The sequence below is a fragment of the Megalops cyprinoides genome, chromosome 16 (assembly GCF_013368585.1).
Source record: "Megalops cyprinoides isolate fMegCyp1 chromosome 16, fMegCyp1.pri, whole genome shotgun sequence".
NCBI lineage: Eukaryota > Metazoa > Chordata > Actinopteri > Elopiformes > Megalopidae > Megalops > Megalops cyprinoides.
In genome coordinates, this window is record NC_050598.1 from 33,436,552 (window position 1) to 33,453,281 (window position 16,730).

A 16,730-nucleotide genomic window follows, 5' to 3' on the forward strand; every position below is an offset into this window, starting at 1 on the left:
CAAGTTTGTGGAGAAGATGACAATATCCTTCCCCTGCCTGCAGCTCTTTCCCCCCCCCTCTTCTCCTTTCTCCTTCTCTCTCCTCCTCTCTCCTTCTCCTCTCTCCTCCTCCTCTCTCCTTCTCCTCTCTCCTCCTCCTCCTCCTCTCTCCTTCTCCTCTCTCCTCCTCCTCCTCCTCTCTCCTTCTCCTCTCTCCTTCTCTCTCCTTCTCCTCTCTCCTTCTCTTCTCTCCTCCTCCTCTCTCCTTCTCCTCTCTCCTCCTCCTCCTCCTCTCTCCTTCTCCTCTCTCCTTCTCTCTCCTTCTCCTCTCTCCTTCTCTTCTCTCCTTCTCTTCTCTCCTCCTCCTCTCTCTTCCTCCTCTCTCCTTCTCCTCTCTCCTCCTCCTCTCTCCTCCTCCTCTCTCCTTCTCCTCTCTTCTCCTCCTGTGCTCACCACGCCTAGTCAGAAATCGGTGAGTTGCGAGGTACGGTCGTGAGGACTGGTGCTGGAATGTTCCCAGTGAATGAGGTGGTGTGTTTTGGGGGAGGGGCAGAGTGCTCTCAGGGCTCTGACCATCTGAGCGATGCACTGCCCCGTCCGTTAATAAGGCTGTCCAGCAGACTGTGTGATGTTCCGCTCTCCTGCCACATAGAATGAGGCGCTTTGTCTCATGATGCGCTTTGTAATCATTGACTGGAAGTGCTTGGCTAGCTTTCCCATCATGCTGTTCTTCCATTGCGCTGTGGCCGTGCTGTGCTTCCCCATTCTCTCGGACACAGCAGCGTAACAAAGCCCTTTTCTCCGAGCTAGCCCAATCGCGCAGTTACTAACTCTTCCTGGAGTCCCTGCACTTGGCAGCCGCTCACATTTTTAATGAAGACGCTGCTGAGGTCCTCACAGCACGCCTCTCTCACGCATGTGGCAGACTCTCCTCTCTCCAGCCGCTCCCCCCGGCTCTGCTTCAGCTGAGGAAGCTCAGATCACTCTCATGTTGTGTATCTGGATCTGAAGCTGTACAGAACCACCACATGAATGATTCACCAGGGTCAAATCAGTAGCAATTAATGGATACCTTCCATATTTTAGCATCTTCTAAAGGGTATTCTTCACCTCCATGTCTGAGGGGGAATCCCGGACAGTGCAGGACAGGATCACTCATGGGAGGTGCTGAATTAGAGTATAAACAGTATGAGAGCGACCTTAGTGTTAGAGCCGCTGTGGTGGCTTATATATTAAAGGTTGAAATTTTGGTGTGTTAGCAGAGGTTGGGACTGTGTTAGGCTGGGTGTTGAAGCCTGTTCCACAGTGGTAAGCTCTTTAACCTGTGAGCACAGCTTTGTCAGCATGGCCAGGGAGCAGTATGAGAAGGTGGACCTCATGCATAAGAGCATGGAGAAGCAGTATGAGGAGCTGGGCAAGTACTTCATCTTCGACCCCAAGAAGATGTCCGTGGAAGAGTTCTTCGGTGACCTCAACAACTTCCGCAACATGTTCCAGGTGAGCGGCTTGCCTCCGCAGGTGTAGGGCCTGCAGTCTGGCTGTGGCAGAACACTCTCATGATGAGTCCAACCACAGTGGAAACACAGTATTCAGATCCAGACTGTGGGCAGGTCCATATGCATAAACACACAGGAGCATTTTCACAGCGTGCTGTGTTTACACAGAACATGCAATCCAGCCCCTAGCTCCTGCTGCCTGACATAAACTGCTTAAACGAACAGACAGATACAAATGACACCCAAACATTCACACTGTCACACACTGACACACAGGAGAAAACACTCACATTCACTCACTGTACACACACACACACACACTTACACTCACTCACTCACTCACTGTACACACCTGGAAACTGGCACACACACACCCCCCGCAGGAAGGGAAGCACTTTGCATAAGCTCTGCACTCCTGCAGATGATGTCACATACTTTGGTTCACCTGTAGCCTGAGTTTCCTCTGTGTGTGTGTGTGTGCGCGTATGTGCGTGTGTACAGTAGTGTATACAATAGAGCACTCATATATACACGCACACAGACACACACACACACACACACACAGATGAATAAATGCATACATAGACACACACACACACAGACCGATCTCACACACACACACACACACACACACACACACACACACACACAGATGAATAAATGCATACACAGACACACACACACACACACACACACACACACACACACACACACACACACACACACACACACACACACACACCCCCCCCCGCAGGAAGGGAAGCACTTTGCATAAGCTCTGCACTCCTGCAGATGATGTCACATACTTTGGTTCACCTGTAGCCTGAGTTTCCTCTGTGTGTGTGTGTGTGTGTGTGTGTGTGTGTGTGTGTGTGTGTGTGTGTGTGCGTGTGTGTGTGTGTACAGTAGTGTATACAATAGAGCACTCATATATACACGCACACAGACACACACACACACACACAGATGAATAAATGCATACAGACACACACACAGACCGATCTCACACACACACACATGAATAGATGTATACACAGAAACTGGCACGCACACAGTGTAATGATCAGTTGTCATTATGAGAGAGTATAGCTGTTTGTAAGTGGGTTATGGTAATCAGTACTGTGAGCATCGTCACTGTGTTTGTTTGTCTGTGTGCGTGTGTGTGTCTGTGTGTGTGTGAGATCGGCCTGTGTGTGTGTGTGTGCATGTGTGTGTGTCTATGTGTGTCCGTCTGTGTGTGTGAGATTGGTCTGTGTGTGTGTGTGTGTGCGTGTGTGTGTCTGTGTCTGTGTTTGTGTCTGTGTGCATGTGTGTGTGCGTGTGTGTGTCTGTGTCTGTGTGTCTGTGTGCGTCTGTGTGCGTGCGTGTCTGTGTGTGTCTGTGTTTGTGAGATCGGTCTGTGTGTGTGTGTCTGTGTATGCATTTATTCATCTGTGTGTGTGTGTGTGTGTGTGTGTGTGTGCGCATGTGTGCGTGTCTGTGTCTGTGTCTGTGTGCGTGTACGTGTGTGTGTCTGTGTGTTTTTTCAAACACTCATTTCTGCTGCTGCCTCCCTCAGCAAGCGGTGAAGGAGAACCAGAAGAGAAAGGAGTCCGAGGAGAAGATCCGCCGGGCCAAGCTGGCGAGGGAGAAGGCAGAGAAGGAGAAGGAGGAGAAGGCCAAGAGGAGCCAGCTACTGGACATCAATGCAGGTATGAGAGAGAGGCTGCTCCCTTCCCATCAGGCACCGCACCGGCACTCGTCAGCACCCTGGGCTGCAGGCTGGGTATGGTTACCTGGTTAATGTTTATTTTTGTGTGTTTATGGGTCATGGGGGCAACACAGGTGCATCTGAGCGCAGTGTCAGAGAGAGAGAGCTGCAGCAGGCCCTGCGATGTTCAGTGTAAAGTGTAAACACTCTGCTGGCTCGCGCTCTCTGTAAACCCTGCAGCTGCCGCCTCCGCCTGTGCTAACGGCCTGTGGTCGTGGCTTTGTTTTATTTTACACGACCCTGTGCAGTAAATTTTACCCAGCATGACTGCTGATGGTTACTGCGGCTGCAGCAGAAAGGAGAGGAGCTGCTTTACCCCGCAGCTCTGCTGAAATTCCTCTGGGCTCCAGCGGAGGGCGCTCACAGTTCATGTTTTGACTGAAGCGATGGCTTTTGATGTGGGACACTGAGTGTAATGAGGCTTGAAATGAGCTGCGCTCTTATCTGTAGATGTGTGCTTGTGTACACTGTGTAAAGGCCTCTGTCCTCAACCACAGCCTCACAGGAAACGGAGGCGCTGCCTTCCTGCATGTCTCTAATCCAAATTCACAACAAGATTTCCCCGAAGCACATCTTGTCTTGTTTAAGTGCTTATGAGAAAGAGGCATCAGCCAGCTTAAAGGACAGAGAGTGAGAGAATCCCTTTATCTCTGGGAAACACACACACACACACACACACACACACACACACACACAGGCTTTGCATCTGTGTGTTGGAAGTTCTGTTCAGGCAGAGATTGCTAATAAACAGGTTTCCATGATCAGAGGTTATAATGATATGAGTGACTTAAAATGCCTTTACCAGAGGGACACTGGTTCCAATAATATTAGTGTCTATCAGAGGGACACTGGTTCCAATAGTATTAGTGTCTCTACCAGAGGGACACTGGTTCCAATAGTATTAGTGTCTCTACCAGAGGGACACTGGTTCCAATGTTACTCTGCTGTTTTTATTGTGGCTCGAGCTTCATCAGCTTGGGTTGCTGTACCAGCCGAGGCTGTGCCTCATGTGTGTAGTGCTCTTTAAGGACAGCTGGGCTTTTCTGAATATGGGCAGTAGCTAGAGGTTAAAGCTGGGTTGTATATTTCTCTCATGCTACTGAGGTGTGTGAATGTTGCGAGTGAAAAGAAAATGCAGGAGATGGTCTGTTTGGACTCTAATGTGAGTCAGTCACAGTCCAGATTCCTGTTTCCTCTCTGGAACATGCACACACACACACACACACACACACACACACGTGCATACACATACACACACACACACGTGCATACACATACACACACACACAGACACACACACACAAACACGTGCATACACATACACAGACACACAGACACACACACACACACACACACACACACACGTGCATACACATACACACACACACAGACACACACACACAAACACGTGCATACACATACACAGACACACACACACACACACACACACGCACGCACGCACGCACACACACACACACACACACACTGCAGATAGTTTCCTGGCTGCCTCTGAGATGTGGAGTGTGCCATCTCTCTCAGCACACACATTACCTCCAACATCTGTTTCCCATCAGCCTCAGTTTTCCTGCCAATCACAAACTCTCCCGCCTCTCCTTCAAACCCTCACCGCCCTCACTCTGCCAGATCAGCAGCCAATCACAAACTCTCCCGCCTCTCCTTCAAACCCTCACCGCCCTCACTCTGCCAGATCAGCAGCCAATCACAACATCTCCCGCTCCAGCGCTAGCCCTCAGCCCCCGAAGGCTCTCGCGGCTGGCCCCTTCCCTCTCTCATTCCTCCCTCCCTCCTCTCTTTCTTACTCCTCACTTTTCGGAGAGAACGCATCCCCCTCTGAGTTCTCCCTGCTCTTCTGACTCCTCCTGCGGTTTGTGAAAGTGTAGGAGGGGTGGGGGGGTGGGGGGTGTGGAGTTCCCCCAGCGTTCTGCGGAGGCTTGCTGTGGGCTCACCTGTGCAGGAGATTTACATGCTGCAGACAGTTTTGTATAAACCGCCAGACCCCCAACGCACACCTGGAGAGGAGGCTGCAGGCCAGCCCTGCTGCTGCGGAGCTGCGGCTCTCTCCTACGCAGAGCGAAAACGGGCTGCAGCCTCTCGGCGCTCTGCCCGTTTTTCCGTCTGGGCCACTTCCTGCCCTGCGAAGGAATTTCCACAGAGAGGGAGAAGGAGAGGAGGAGGGGGGAGAGCGAGAGGGAGACTGAGGACGGCTGTTCTGAGTTGGTCTGTTTGCTCTCAGACTGTCTCTGAGGAACACGTTTCTCACAGTGCGGAGTGTGTTAGCATCTCCTGATCCATAGCAGCTGCCCCTGCTGCAGCTCTGCTCACTTAGGCTGTACCACACTCTGCTGCGTCACGCACTCTGCTGCGTCACGCACCTGAATGATTCTCCCGCTGATTGTTTGCTCGTGAGTGAGCGACCGCAGGGAGCGGAGCGGGTCGTGCAGAGCAGCCTGTTGGGTCTGCAGGAGGTGAGAGCGGATGTGTGGTCACATGACTGAGGAAAACTGCGGGACAGGAAATGACACGTGTTTCCCTGGCTCTGGGTGAACAGCTGCACTCTGCTTCTACAGGGAGGCCACTGAGATGGGTCCGATCCGCAGAAATAACGCTCATCACAGCAGCACTGAAGACATAATATCACACGTGAACTAGCTGCCAAATATCTCTCACTGACAAATGTTTCCATGGTGTTATTTGTCTTAGCATATCTTACAGTTACTTATGCTGTCAGCATACAGCTGTATAGTCACTCAGGGATTGAGTGCATTCACCTTTCTCGCTGTGTCACCATGAGTTTGAACTGGCAACCTTTTGCTTTGGTATTTCCCACTGCTGCACACTGCTGTCGTAGGCTGTGAAGAGACCAAGGCCGGGGTCTCTCTCTGCTCTCTGTGTGAGGATCGCAGATGCTTAATGGATGTAGCAGATTGGAGAAGCATTCGGATGTCGGACAGAGGCCGTTCCTGCATCTGCCACTAGATGTCAGTGTTGTGAGAAAGTGAGGCTGTAAGAGCCAGCAGGCGGGCGTGTCTGTACCGCTCACAGTCCTGCAGCTGTTAACCCCTTCAGCGCTGGGCTGTGAGAGATGGCTGAAGCAGGGTGTCTGCCCTGATCTCAGCTCTGTGGCAATACACACTGCCGCGTTATCTGCATGGTTACAGTGGCTGATGGCTCTCTCTGTCTGTCTGCTCAGGGACAGAGTCTGACCATCAGGCCAGAGAGCTGGTTCCAGCTGGGGGGAGAGACTCCAGCCATCGGTCTTTGTTGTGAGAAGACCTACATTATAGTTTGGGTTGAGATTATTACTCTGCGTTTAATGTGATGTTAATACATTCGTGTTGCTGATACTGTGTGGGGTGTGATGGAAACATTCTCACTGGGACAGGTTTGTACTGGTGGCAGTTATCAGCGCTAACTGCCTGCCTCTGCGCACAGAGCTGGGAGCCCTGGAAAGCCCGGCGCTCCTCGCTGGTGTATTTTTAGATTGCAGGTCAGTGGGTCAGAGCAGCGGGTGGACAGTGTGGATTATTCGATTCGATGTGGTGTGATTAAATTTGCGATTGACGCTGGTCCCGGAGAGGCCGGGGCCACACACGAGGCTGCTCCTCTGTCCCGCGTTTCAGGTGCGAATGTGCCGTTAGCATCAGCGCGGTGTCCCTCGTTCTGTCCTGCTGCAGGACCTGCCCGCACCTCCGCTGCGTGAGCAGCAGGTGGCACTTGTGAGACATGTATGTTTCTCTCCTTTGTTGTTTTGACTTTGCGTGACGGAGGATGGGGTGTGGGGGGGGGCCCATCTGGTGTGTGTTTGGAGGGGGTGGGGCTCTGCTTCCACATCTCAGCTCTTCACAGGCCTGAAAACCTTTAACCGTCAACTCACTGAATACGGGAAAATTAAAACCATCTGCCCGCCTGCATCGCCAGTGTTTACCACACACACACACAGACACACACCCACACACCCACACACCCACACACACCCACACTCACACACACACACACTCACACACTCACACACCCACACACGCACACACACACACAGAAACAGACAGGCGCACGCACACACACACTCACACATGGCATGGCTCAGGCAGAGCTCTGTGTGTGTGTGTGTGTATGTGTGTGTGTGTGTGTGTGTGTGTATTTGTGGGGATTAGTGCTCCTTATCGGCTTTGATGTGGACCCTCAGGCTGTTGGCTGGGCGGGGCAGGGAGGGGGATTACATTGTGACCTGATGAACAGCCCATGTGTGTGTGTGTGTGCATGTGTGTGTGTGTGTGTGTGTGTGTGTGTGTGTGTGTGTGCGCGCGCTTGTGTGTGTGTGTGTGTGTGTGTGTGTGTGTGTGTGTGTGTGTGTGTGTGCGTGGGTGTGTAGCCCCCAGCAGCAGTAATGGCTGTGTGGTGTAAGTAGGTCAGTGCTCATCTGGGTTAGTGTGCTTAAAGTGGCCACCATGCTAATATGACAGGTTGCCTTGGTGTGACAGAGAGGAGCAGACAGGGGGCGCTCATGTCTCACACTGCCTCTCTCCACATCCTGGTTACAAACGGCCTCTGCTGCTCGTCTTTACTCAGAGGACTCTTACCTTATCTGTCTCTTTCTCCCTTCTCTCTCACTCTCTCCCTCCCTCTCTCCTTCTCTCTGTCCCTCTACCCCTTCACTCTCTCCCTCCCTCTCTCCTTCTTTCTGTCCTTCTATACCTCTCTTCCCCTCTCTCCCCTTCTCTCTTCCCCCTCTCTTTCACTGCAGTAGTCTCATCTGAAATGGAGGGTGGTCAGGAGCGATGTTAGCAGAAGCTGCAGTGAGATACGTTAGCCTGCAGGCATTAGCATTTTCACAACCTGAGGAAGCATCCGCACAGGATTCAGTCCGGTTTCAGATGGGCACAAGTTACTGAGCTGGGTTCTGACAGTCAGACCCTACAGACAGTGTGCAAAGAAGCAGTAGAGATGTTTAGTTAGCAGTGTAATGGGAAAGGCCGCAGTGTAATGGGAAAGGCTGGAGTGTAATGGGAAAGGCCGCAGTGTAATGGGAAAGGCCGCAATGTGGCCTGTCTGACTGCACACTGAAACTCCCTGTGAACACGCAGCGTTTCTCTGATTTTGGTCACTAGCATCCCATTTATATTCCTGGGTTATGTGGCATTTACAGGTTTCCGCTTTAATATTTCAACAAATTACAAAACTGTTACATAACATCAGCCAGTGTTGAGCAGCAAGCTTGGCAGATGATGTGTGTATGAGCATCCTAACCATGGGACCATCCCAACCATCCCAACCATCCTAACCATCCTAACCACGGGAACGTTCCAACCGTCCCAACCGTCCTAACCGTCCCAACCATCCTAACCGTCCTAATCATCCTAACCATGCGACCGTCCCAACCATCCTAACCATCCTAACCGTCCTAAGCAGTTAATGAGTGTGCAGATATGGGTGAAGGAGGACGGGAGCATCTGAGCCAGCAGCCGTGTTTTTTAGGCATGTGACAGGAAGTGATGTGCAGAGTGTGACAGGAAGTGATGTCCAGAGTGTGTCAGAGCTGTGTTGACTCACAGCCCAGCTGCCATTTTGCTCTGTTGCTGTGGAAACACTGGCGCGGGCGCTGTAAGCAGCTCCCCTCAGCTGTTAGAGTGAGCTGGGAGGGTCTGCCTGCTGTGTGTGTGTGTGCGTGTGTGTGTGTGTGTGTGTGTGTGTGTGTGCTCGTGCTGCTTCTGAGCTTCAAACCCTAACTCTGTGTGTGTTTTTTGCAGAGGGAGATGAGACGGGTATCATGGATGGCCTGTTGGAGGCCCTGCAGTCAGGTGCTGCCTTCAGGAGGAAGAGGGGCCCACGGCAGGCAGGTAAGTCACGCCTGTACACTGGATTGAGGTAATCCCTCTGATGCTGTCACCTTTAATGGCAGCGTCTCCGGGCTGCTCTGTCTCTCTGAGAGACGCCTGGTTTCCCTGCAGATACAGTGTGTGCTGTGTGAGAGAGAGAGATGGGTGTGAGTAAGTGTGTGTGTTAATGGCAGCGTCTCCGGGCTGCTCTGTCTCTCTGAGAGACGCCTGGTTTCCCTGCAGATAGTGTGTGCTGTGTGAGAGAGGTTCTGTGAGCTGCAGTGTGTCTGCCTGCACACAGCGCTCGGACTCGGACCCGGGCCAACCGTAACGTTTCCCTGAGATCAGAGACTGGCGTCAGCCTGTCAGCACTGAGTGTTTTTGCTGTGTGTGTGTGTGTGTGTTTCTGCTGTGTGTGTGTGTGTGTGTGTGTGTGTGTGTTTCTGTTGTGTGTGTGTGTGTGTGTGTGTGTGTTTTTGCTGTGTGTGTGTGTGTGTGTGTTTCTGCTGTGTGTGTGTGTGTGTGTGTGTGTGTGTGTGTTTCTGTTGTGTGTGTGTGTGTGTGTGTTTTTGCTGTGTGTGTGTGTGTGTTTCTGCTGTGTGTGTGTGTGTGTGTGTGTGTGTGTGTGTTTCTGCTGTGTGTGTGTGTGTGTGTGTGTTTTTGCTGTGTGTGTGTGTGTGTGTGTGTGTGTATGTGTGTGTGTGTGTGTGTGTGTTTCTGCTGTGTGTGTGTGTGTGTGTGTGTGGGTTTCTGCTGTGTGTGTGTGTGTGTGTGTGTTTCTGTTGTGTGTGTGTGTGTGCTGTATGGTCGTTTATCATATTTCATACAGACAGTTGTAGCAGGAATGTGAGTTTGTTCATGTGGGACTGAGTGGAAGGACAGGAATGTGTTCCTGGCGCCGGGTGGGCCGAGTCTCACTGCTCTGGTGCTGAAGGCTGCCTGGAAGCTCTCAGATCCACACGCGTACCATCCCTGACCCCTGAAGTCCTGCTGGAGTCGCAGGGTCACCGGGTGCAGAATCGGGGAGGGCAGCTGGCCTGGGAACGCTCCCTCAGTCTCTCTCAGAGTGTAACCGGATCCCCTCAGCAGGAAGTGAAGAGCGTCACTGCACTGATACCACAGCTCCCTCTGTGAGCGCCCACAGCTGTCTGTCTGTCTGTGAGCGCCCCAGCTCCCTCTGTCTGTGAGAGCCTACAGCCCCCTCTGTGAGAGCCTACAGCTCCCTCTGTCTGTGAGCGCCCCAGCTCCCTCTGTCTGTGAGCGCCCCAGCTCCCTCTGTCTGTGAGAGCCTACAGCCCCCTCTGTGAGAGCCTACAGCTCCCTCTGTCTGTGAGAGCCTACAGCTCCCTCTGTGAGAGCCCACAGCTCTCCACACAACACACACCCATCTGCCAATAACATGCCCACTGTGTAATCAGTGCTGAAAGTGTGTTGGATTGTAAGCTCTCCTGGTGTGTAATCAGCTTGCCCCCTGCCTGTGGGCAGTCCCTGCTCTGGGCGGAGTCCTCTGGTCAGTAATCAGCTGACGCTTCACCCACTTTCACAGCTCTGATGCCTGGCAGCTGCTGTCTGAGGCCGTGATCCTGCTCAGCTGCCCTCCTGCAGCTGTGTGGCAGGGCCGTGTGACGGGTGTGGCAGGGCCGTGTGGAAGGGCCGTGTGACAGGTGTGGCAGGGCCGTGTGGAAGGGCCGTGTGGAAGGGCCGTGTGGAAGGGCCGTGTGACAGGGCTGTGTGGCAGGGGTGTGGCCGGACCGTGTGACAGGGCCGTGTGACAGGGCCGTGTGGCAGGGCCGTGTGGCCGGGCCGTGTGGCAGAGCTGTGACAGGCTGTTTATCCTGAGCGCTCTCGCTGTGTCGCGGGGGATGAGCCGGTCCGGAGGGGAAGAGCTGATTAGCACGTTAGCGCCCAGCTCTGAGCCCCGGAATGCAGGGCTGTCTGTGGGCGTGTCCACATGCTTTTTTTCACCGTGCCCTGCTGCTGCTGACCTGGACCACCTGTCATCTCTCCAGCACGCTGCACTGTCTGAACCCATACTACCCCATACAGTCTGAGGCTTCGGTACACTATCCAGTCTAAACCCGTAGTACAATATGGTGCAGACTACCAGCACAAGCTATTGTCCAAGTGTGCTGTTCTGTTCTGTCTAAAGCTCCAGTACACTGCACTGTCTCACACTCCTGTCAGTGTAATTTTGGTGTTAGATTCTCGATCTGATTCTGACTCAGTGTGCGGAACACAGTCAGTGCAGTGACCTGACAGTCCAGTGGTCTGGGGTATCCGCAGTGTGTTCCACTAGAGTGTTTATGAAGTTGCTGTGCTAAGGAACTACTGCGACACTGTCCCTCCCACACCTCGCTTCAGGAGTGTGTGTTAGCTTTACGCACTTCACTGGGGTTGAATTATATGCTCCTTTTACAGATCGGGTTTATTAAACTGCTGAGATCCGTCATGCAGGAGGACTGTGCATGTCAGCACGTAAAGTGTAAATCTTGTCAGATACTTCACATCTCGCAGAGCGTATGTGAGGAGTGAGGCAGCCAATGGCAGGGGAGCACGCTGGCTGTGTGGAGTGAGGCAGCCAATGGCAGCGGAGCACGCTGGCTGTGTGGAGTGAGGCAGCCAATGGCAGCGGAGCACGCTGGCAGGAGGAAAGGGACAGATTTGTTTACGCTGTGAGCGAAGCTGCTTATGAGGCCCCCTGTTCCTCTGACTGACGCTGTCAGAAGCACAGCTCTCTGCAGAAGGGCCGACACTGAGCCAGCGTTTGCTCTCTGAGGCTGTGGTCCCCATCCGCAGTGCACAGGCTGGGTGGAGTCTCAGGGTGCAGTGGGTGGTGTCTGAGTGTGCAGTGGGCAGGTACAGCTCCCCCTCATGTGTGTGAGAGATGTGTGTGTGTGTGCCCGGCAGAGTGTCTGTAATGAGTCTGTCCCGCCTGTGATGCCCGGCAGAGTGTCTGTAATGAGGCAAACAGCCCCAGACTCGTCTCCCAGAAAATCCCTCTGCAGATCAGATTACTTGTGCACTTCCACAGACTCTGCATAGAGAGAGGTGTGCTGGCTGCAGCTGCAGTGCTAGAGTAGAATAGGAATAACGTTGTGCTAACGTTGCTCTTGTGCTGCTACATTGGTGAGGTGCTGTGCAGTTTTTGTGACTTGCATGTGAAAAGTGATGTATGCTGTATACCTGTGCGTGAGATCCAGCAGGTGGAGGGGTTGTAGCAGGACCAGGTGAGACACCTGGCAACCCCAGGCCTCTAGTCTGACTCAGCCTCTGTTACTGTTTCACTCACTCACACACACTCACACACACACACACACACACACACACACACGCAGAACACGCAGCGTCTGACAGACACAAGCGCAGGCTTCCTCTGTGGAGGGCATATTTAGCGAGTGACTCAGGGCTTGGCTGCTGTTGTGGAGAGCCTCCTGATATAGAGCTGCTTATTTTTGGCTCTTTGTGTAGGAGGGAAGTGTGGGCTCATATTACTGCTGTGCTTTTATTAATGGAGAGACTGACACAGGACTCCACCCGCTGCGTACTGCACTGCTATTCAAACACACAGCTGCTCTCACACACACACACACACGCACACACACTCACTCACTCACTCACACACACACACACACACACACACACGCACTCGCACTCACACACACGCACACTCATGCACTCACTCACTCACGCACACACACACGCACACGCTCACTCACTCACTCACACACACACACGCACACACACACACACACGCACACAAAAACACACACACACACACATGCACGCACGCACACTCACGCACAAACACACACACTCACATACACATACACACACTCACTCATTCACACACGTGAACACACAGACACACGCACACTCATATACACACACAGACACATGCGCACTCACACACACCCCTGTGTGGGTTTTGCAGCGCTGGCAGCTGATTGGCTGCAGTGAGTTAGCGGTAGCAGGAATGTGGCAGGAGGGCTGTGTCTCTGGAATTCACCCTGACCTTTGACCCCTGGGCTTTCAGAGAAAGGTGATGGTGGGGCAGCTGCCCCACATCTGCCTGCGCAGTCTGCAGATGCAGTGTGTCACTCAGAGACTGGCCGGCTGGGGGTGGGGCTTGGGGGTGGGGCTCACATGCGGCTGGCGACCTCTGACCCCTGGAGCAGATGTCTCCATACAGCCGATCCCACACTCTGTGTGATCAAAGAGAAGCAGTGCATTCAGACACCAGCTCTGTTCTACAAGGATAACACACACTCACACACATACACACACTCATACACACTCACTCACACTGACACATACACACTCATACACACTCACTCACACACTCACACACACACACACTCAAGCACTCACTCACTCACACGCACACACACACTCATACACACTCACACACACACACACACTCACACACACACACACACTCATACACACTCACTCACACACACTCATACACACTCACTCACACACACACTCATACACACTCACTCACACACTCATACACACTCACTCACACACTCACACACACACACACTCACGCACTCACTCACTCACACGCACACACACACTCATACACACTCACTCACATACACTCACACACACTCACACTCACACATACACACACTCATGCACACACACACTCATACACACTCACTCACATACACACTCACACATACACACACTCATACACACTCACTCACACACACTCATACACACATACTCATACACACACTCACACATACACACACTCATACACACATACTCATACACACACTCACACATACACACACACACACACACACACACACACACTCACTCAGACACACACACACACACACTCACTCAGACACTCACACACACACACACTCACGCACTCACTCACTCACACGCACACACACACTCATACACACTCACTCACATACACTCACACACACTCACACTCACACATACACACACTCATGCACACACACACTCATACACACTCACTCACATACACACTCACACATACACACACTCATACACACTCACTCACACACACTCATACACACATACTCATACACACACTCACACATACACACACTCATACACACATACTCATACACACACTCACACATACACACACACACACACACACACACACACACTCACTCAGACACACACACACACACACTCACTCAGACACTCACACACACACACTCACTCAGACACTCACACTGACAGTCTTCCGCTAACCACTGATCATCTTCTTCTCTAGACTCTGTGCTCTCCCTGTCTGAACTCACTTTGGAGACCAGCCTGGTAACTTTGCTTGTGTGTTTGTGTGTGTGTGTGTTGTGGAGTGGGCTTGCTTTCAGCCGTTTGATTAATGTGTGAAAAGAATAGACAGGGCTCCCATACACACTCACTCACTCACACTCTCTCACACACACACACACACACACACATTCACTCTCACTCACACAGACACACACACACACACATTCACTCTCACTCACACAGACACACACACACACACACACTCTCACTCTCACTCACACAGACACACACACACACACACACACACACACACACATTCACTCTCACTCACACAGACACACACACACTCTCACTCTCACTCACACAGACACACACACACACTCTCACTCATACACACACACATTCACTCACACACACACAGAAGGATGTTTTGCATGTTGCGGTGCTCTCTGGTTTTCCATTGTGTGTATCTTATAACCGGCAGATTTCAGAGCTTCCTGTCGGTCCACATCTTTTCAATTTAAATTTCTATTCCTCTTCCTTTGAAGAGGAGCTTCTCCTTAAAGAGGAAGTATCTCCCGTCTGAGGCTGCTCTGTCACTTCCTGTCCTGGGAGAGGACGCCATGTCAGGGAGGCCTGACTGAGATTTCACAGGATCTGGATGCTGTGGAAGGGTGTTAGACGCTGACACTGCTGCGAGCCGCAGGCGAGACATTACCAGTCTGAATCAGCCCTCCGTCAGCTGCCGCTGCTGCGAAAACTGTGGGATCTCTGCACACTGTGAAACCTGCGGGATCTCTGCACGCTGTGAAAACCTGCAGGATCTCTGCACGCTGTGAAAACTGCTGGATCTCTGCACGCTGTGAAACCTGCGGGATCTCTGCGTCTTGCTGCATCTCTGCACGCTGTGAAACCTGCGGGATCTCTGCATCTTGCTGCATCTCTGCACGCTGTGAAACCTGCAGGATCTCTGCACGCTGTGAAACCTGTAGGATCTCTGCACGCTGTGAAAACTGCAGGATCTCTGCACGCTGTGAAACCTGCGGGATCTCTGCACGCTGTGAAAACTGCAGGATCTCTGCACGCTGTGAAACCTGCGGGATCTCTGCACGCTGTGAAAACTGCAGGATCTCTGCACGCTGTGAAACCTGCGGGATCTCTGCACGCTGTGAAAACTGCAGGATCTCTGCACACTGTGAAACCTGCTGCATCTCTGCATGCTGTGAAACCTGCGGGATCTCTGCGTCCTGCTGCATCTCTGCACGCTGTGAAACCTGCTGCATCTCTGCACGCTGTGAAACCTGCGGGATCTCTGCACGCTGTGAAAACTGCGGGATCTCTGCGTCTTGCTGCATCTCTGCACGCTGTGAAATCTGCAGGATCTCTGCATCCTGCTGCATTTCTGCACGCTGTGAAAACTGCTGCATCTCTGCGTCCTGTCCTGAGTCTCTGCCCGCTTCCTGGGCACAGTTCAGAAGCCACCTGTATGGTTTCTAGCTGAGTGCTGGAGACTGGGCAGAGAGGCCGTGTGTAACAAGGCGTGTACATATAGACACACCTATATAAATATACACATCTCTACACACACACACACACACATACTGAAAAACACATACGTATGCACACACGCACAGACAGATGCACAGACACACACACTCCTCTCAGAGTCGCAGTATAGCACCATATGCTGGCAGTCTTGTATCTGATGCCGTTTTAATCTGGGTCTGATTCGTCCTCGTATCACAGGGGATTAGCGGCGGTCAGCACTCTGAGCTTCTGTATCTGTATTCTGTGCAGCACGCTGGCGCTGAAGGGGTTACTCCCCTCCCGCTCTCCTTCTCCCACTGACCTACATAATCCAACATGGCCGCTCAGCGGAGCTGAGGAGCCTGCAGAGGGAGAGAGGGAGAGACAGAGCTGGCCTGCAGGGGGCGATGTGTCCCTCTCTGCTTCCTTTCAGAGCCCCTCTGATTCTTTAACATGGCAGCGCTGCCTCTCTCCCTAGCCTTGGTCCCCATGGTAACCTCAGCCGGGGGTTTGGGATGTGCAGGTCAGTGTGGGGTCATAGCTGTGTGTCAGTGTGACAGCAAGCATTCTGTGTGTGTGTGTGTGTGTGTGTGTGTGTGTGTGTGTGTGTGTGCGTGTGTGTGTGTGCGTGTGTTCCTGTGAGTGTGTTCCTGTGAGTGTGTTCCTGTGTGTGTGTGTATGAGTCTGCGTGTGTATATATGAGTGTGCGTGTGCGTGTGTGTGGATATATATATATGTGTGTGCGTGTGTGTGTATTTTTGTGTGTGTGTGTGTGTGTGTGTGTGTGTGTGTGTGTGAGTCGATGTGTGTGGGTGACTGTGTGGCTGTCGGTTGAACTCTGGATGCATCGTTTGTAACATCTTTGCATCAGTGAAA

At 52.4% G+C, this 16,730-nt stretch overlaps 1 protein-coding gene across 3 annotated transcripts in view; it reads left to right on the forward strand.

The window, feature by feature from the left end:
* Positions 1-16,730, forward strand: part of LOC118790804 (protein diaphanous homolog 1-like) — a 98,338-nt gene that overhangs the window by 79,676 nt on the left and 1,932 nt on the right. For all 3 annotated transcript variants that reach the window (XM_036547865.1, XM_036547866.1, XM_036547867.1), the window contains 4 exons: positions 1-22; positions 1,312-1,476; positions 3,034-3,166; positions 8,991-9,080. The exon at positions 1-22 is cut by the window's left edge and continues 103 nt beyond it. In XM_036547865.1, coding sequence (XP_036403758.1) covers positions 1-22; positions 1,312-1,476; positions 3,034-3,166; positions 8,991-9,080 — 410 coding nt within the window. The remainder of the gene's footprint in view (positions 23-1,311; positions 1,477-3,033; positions 3,167-8,990; positions 9,081-16,730) is intronic.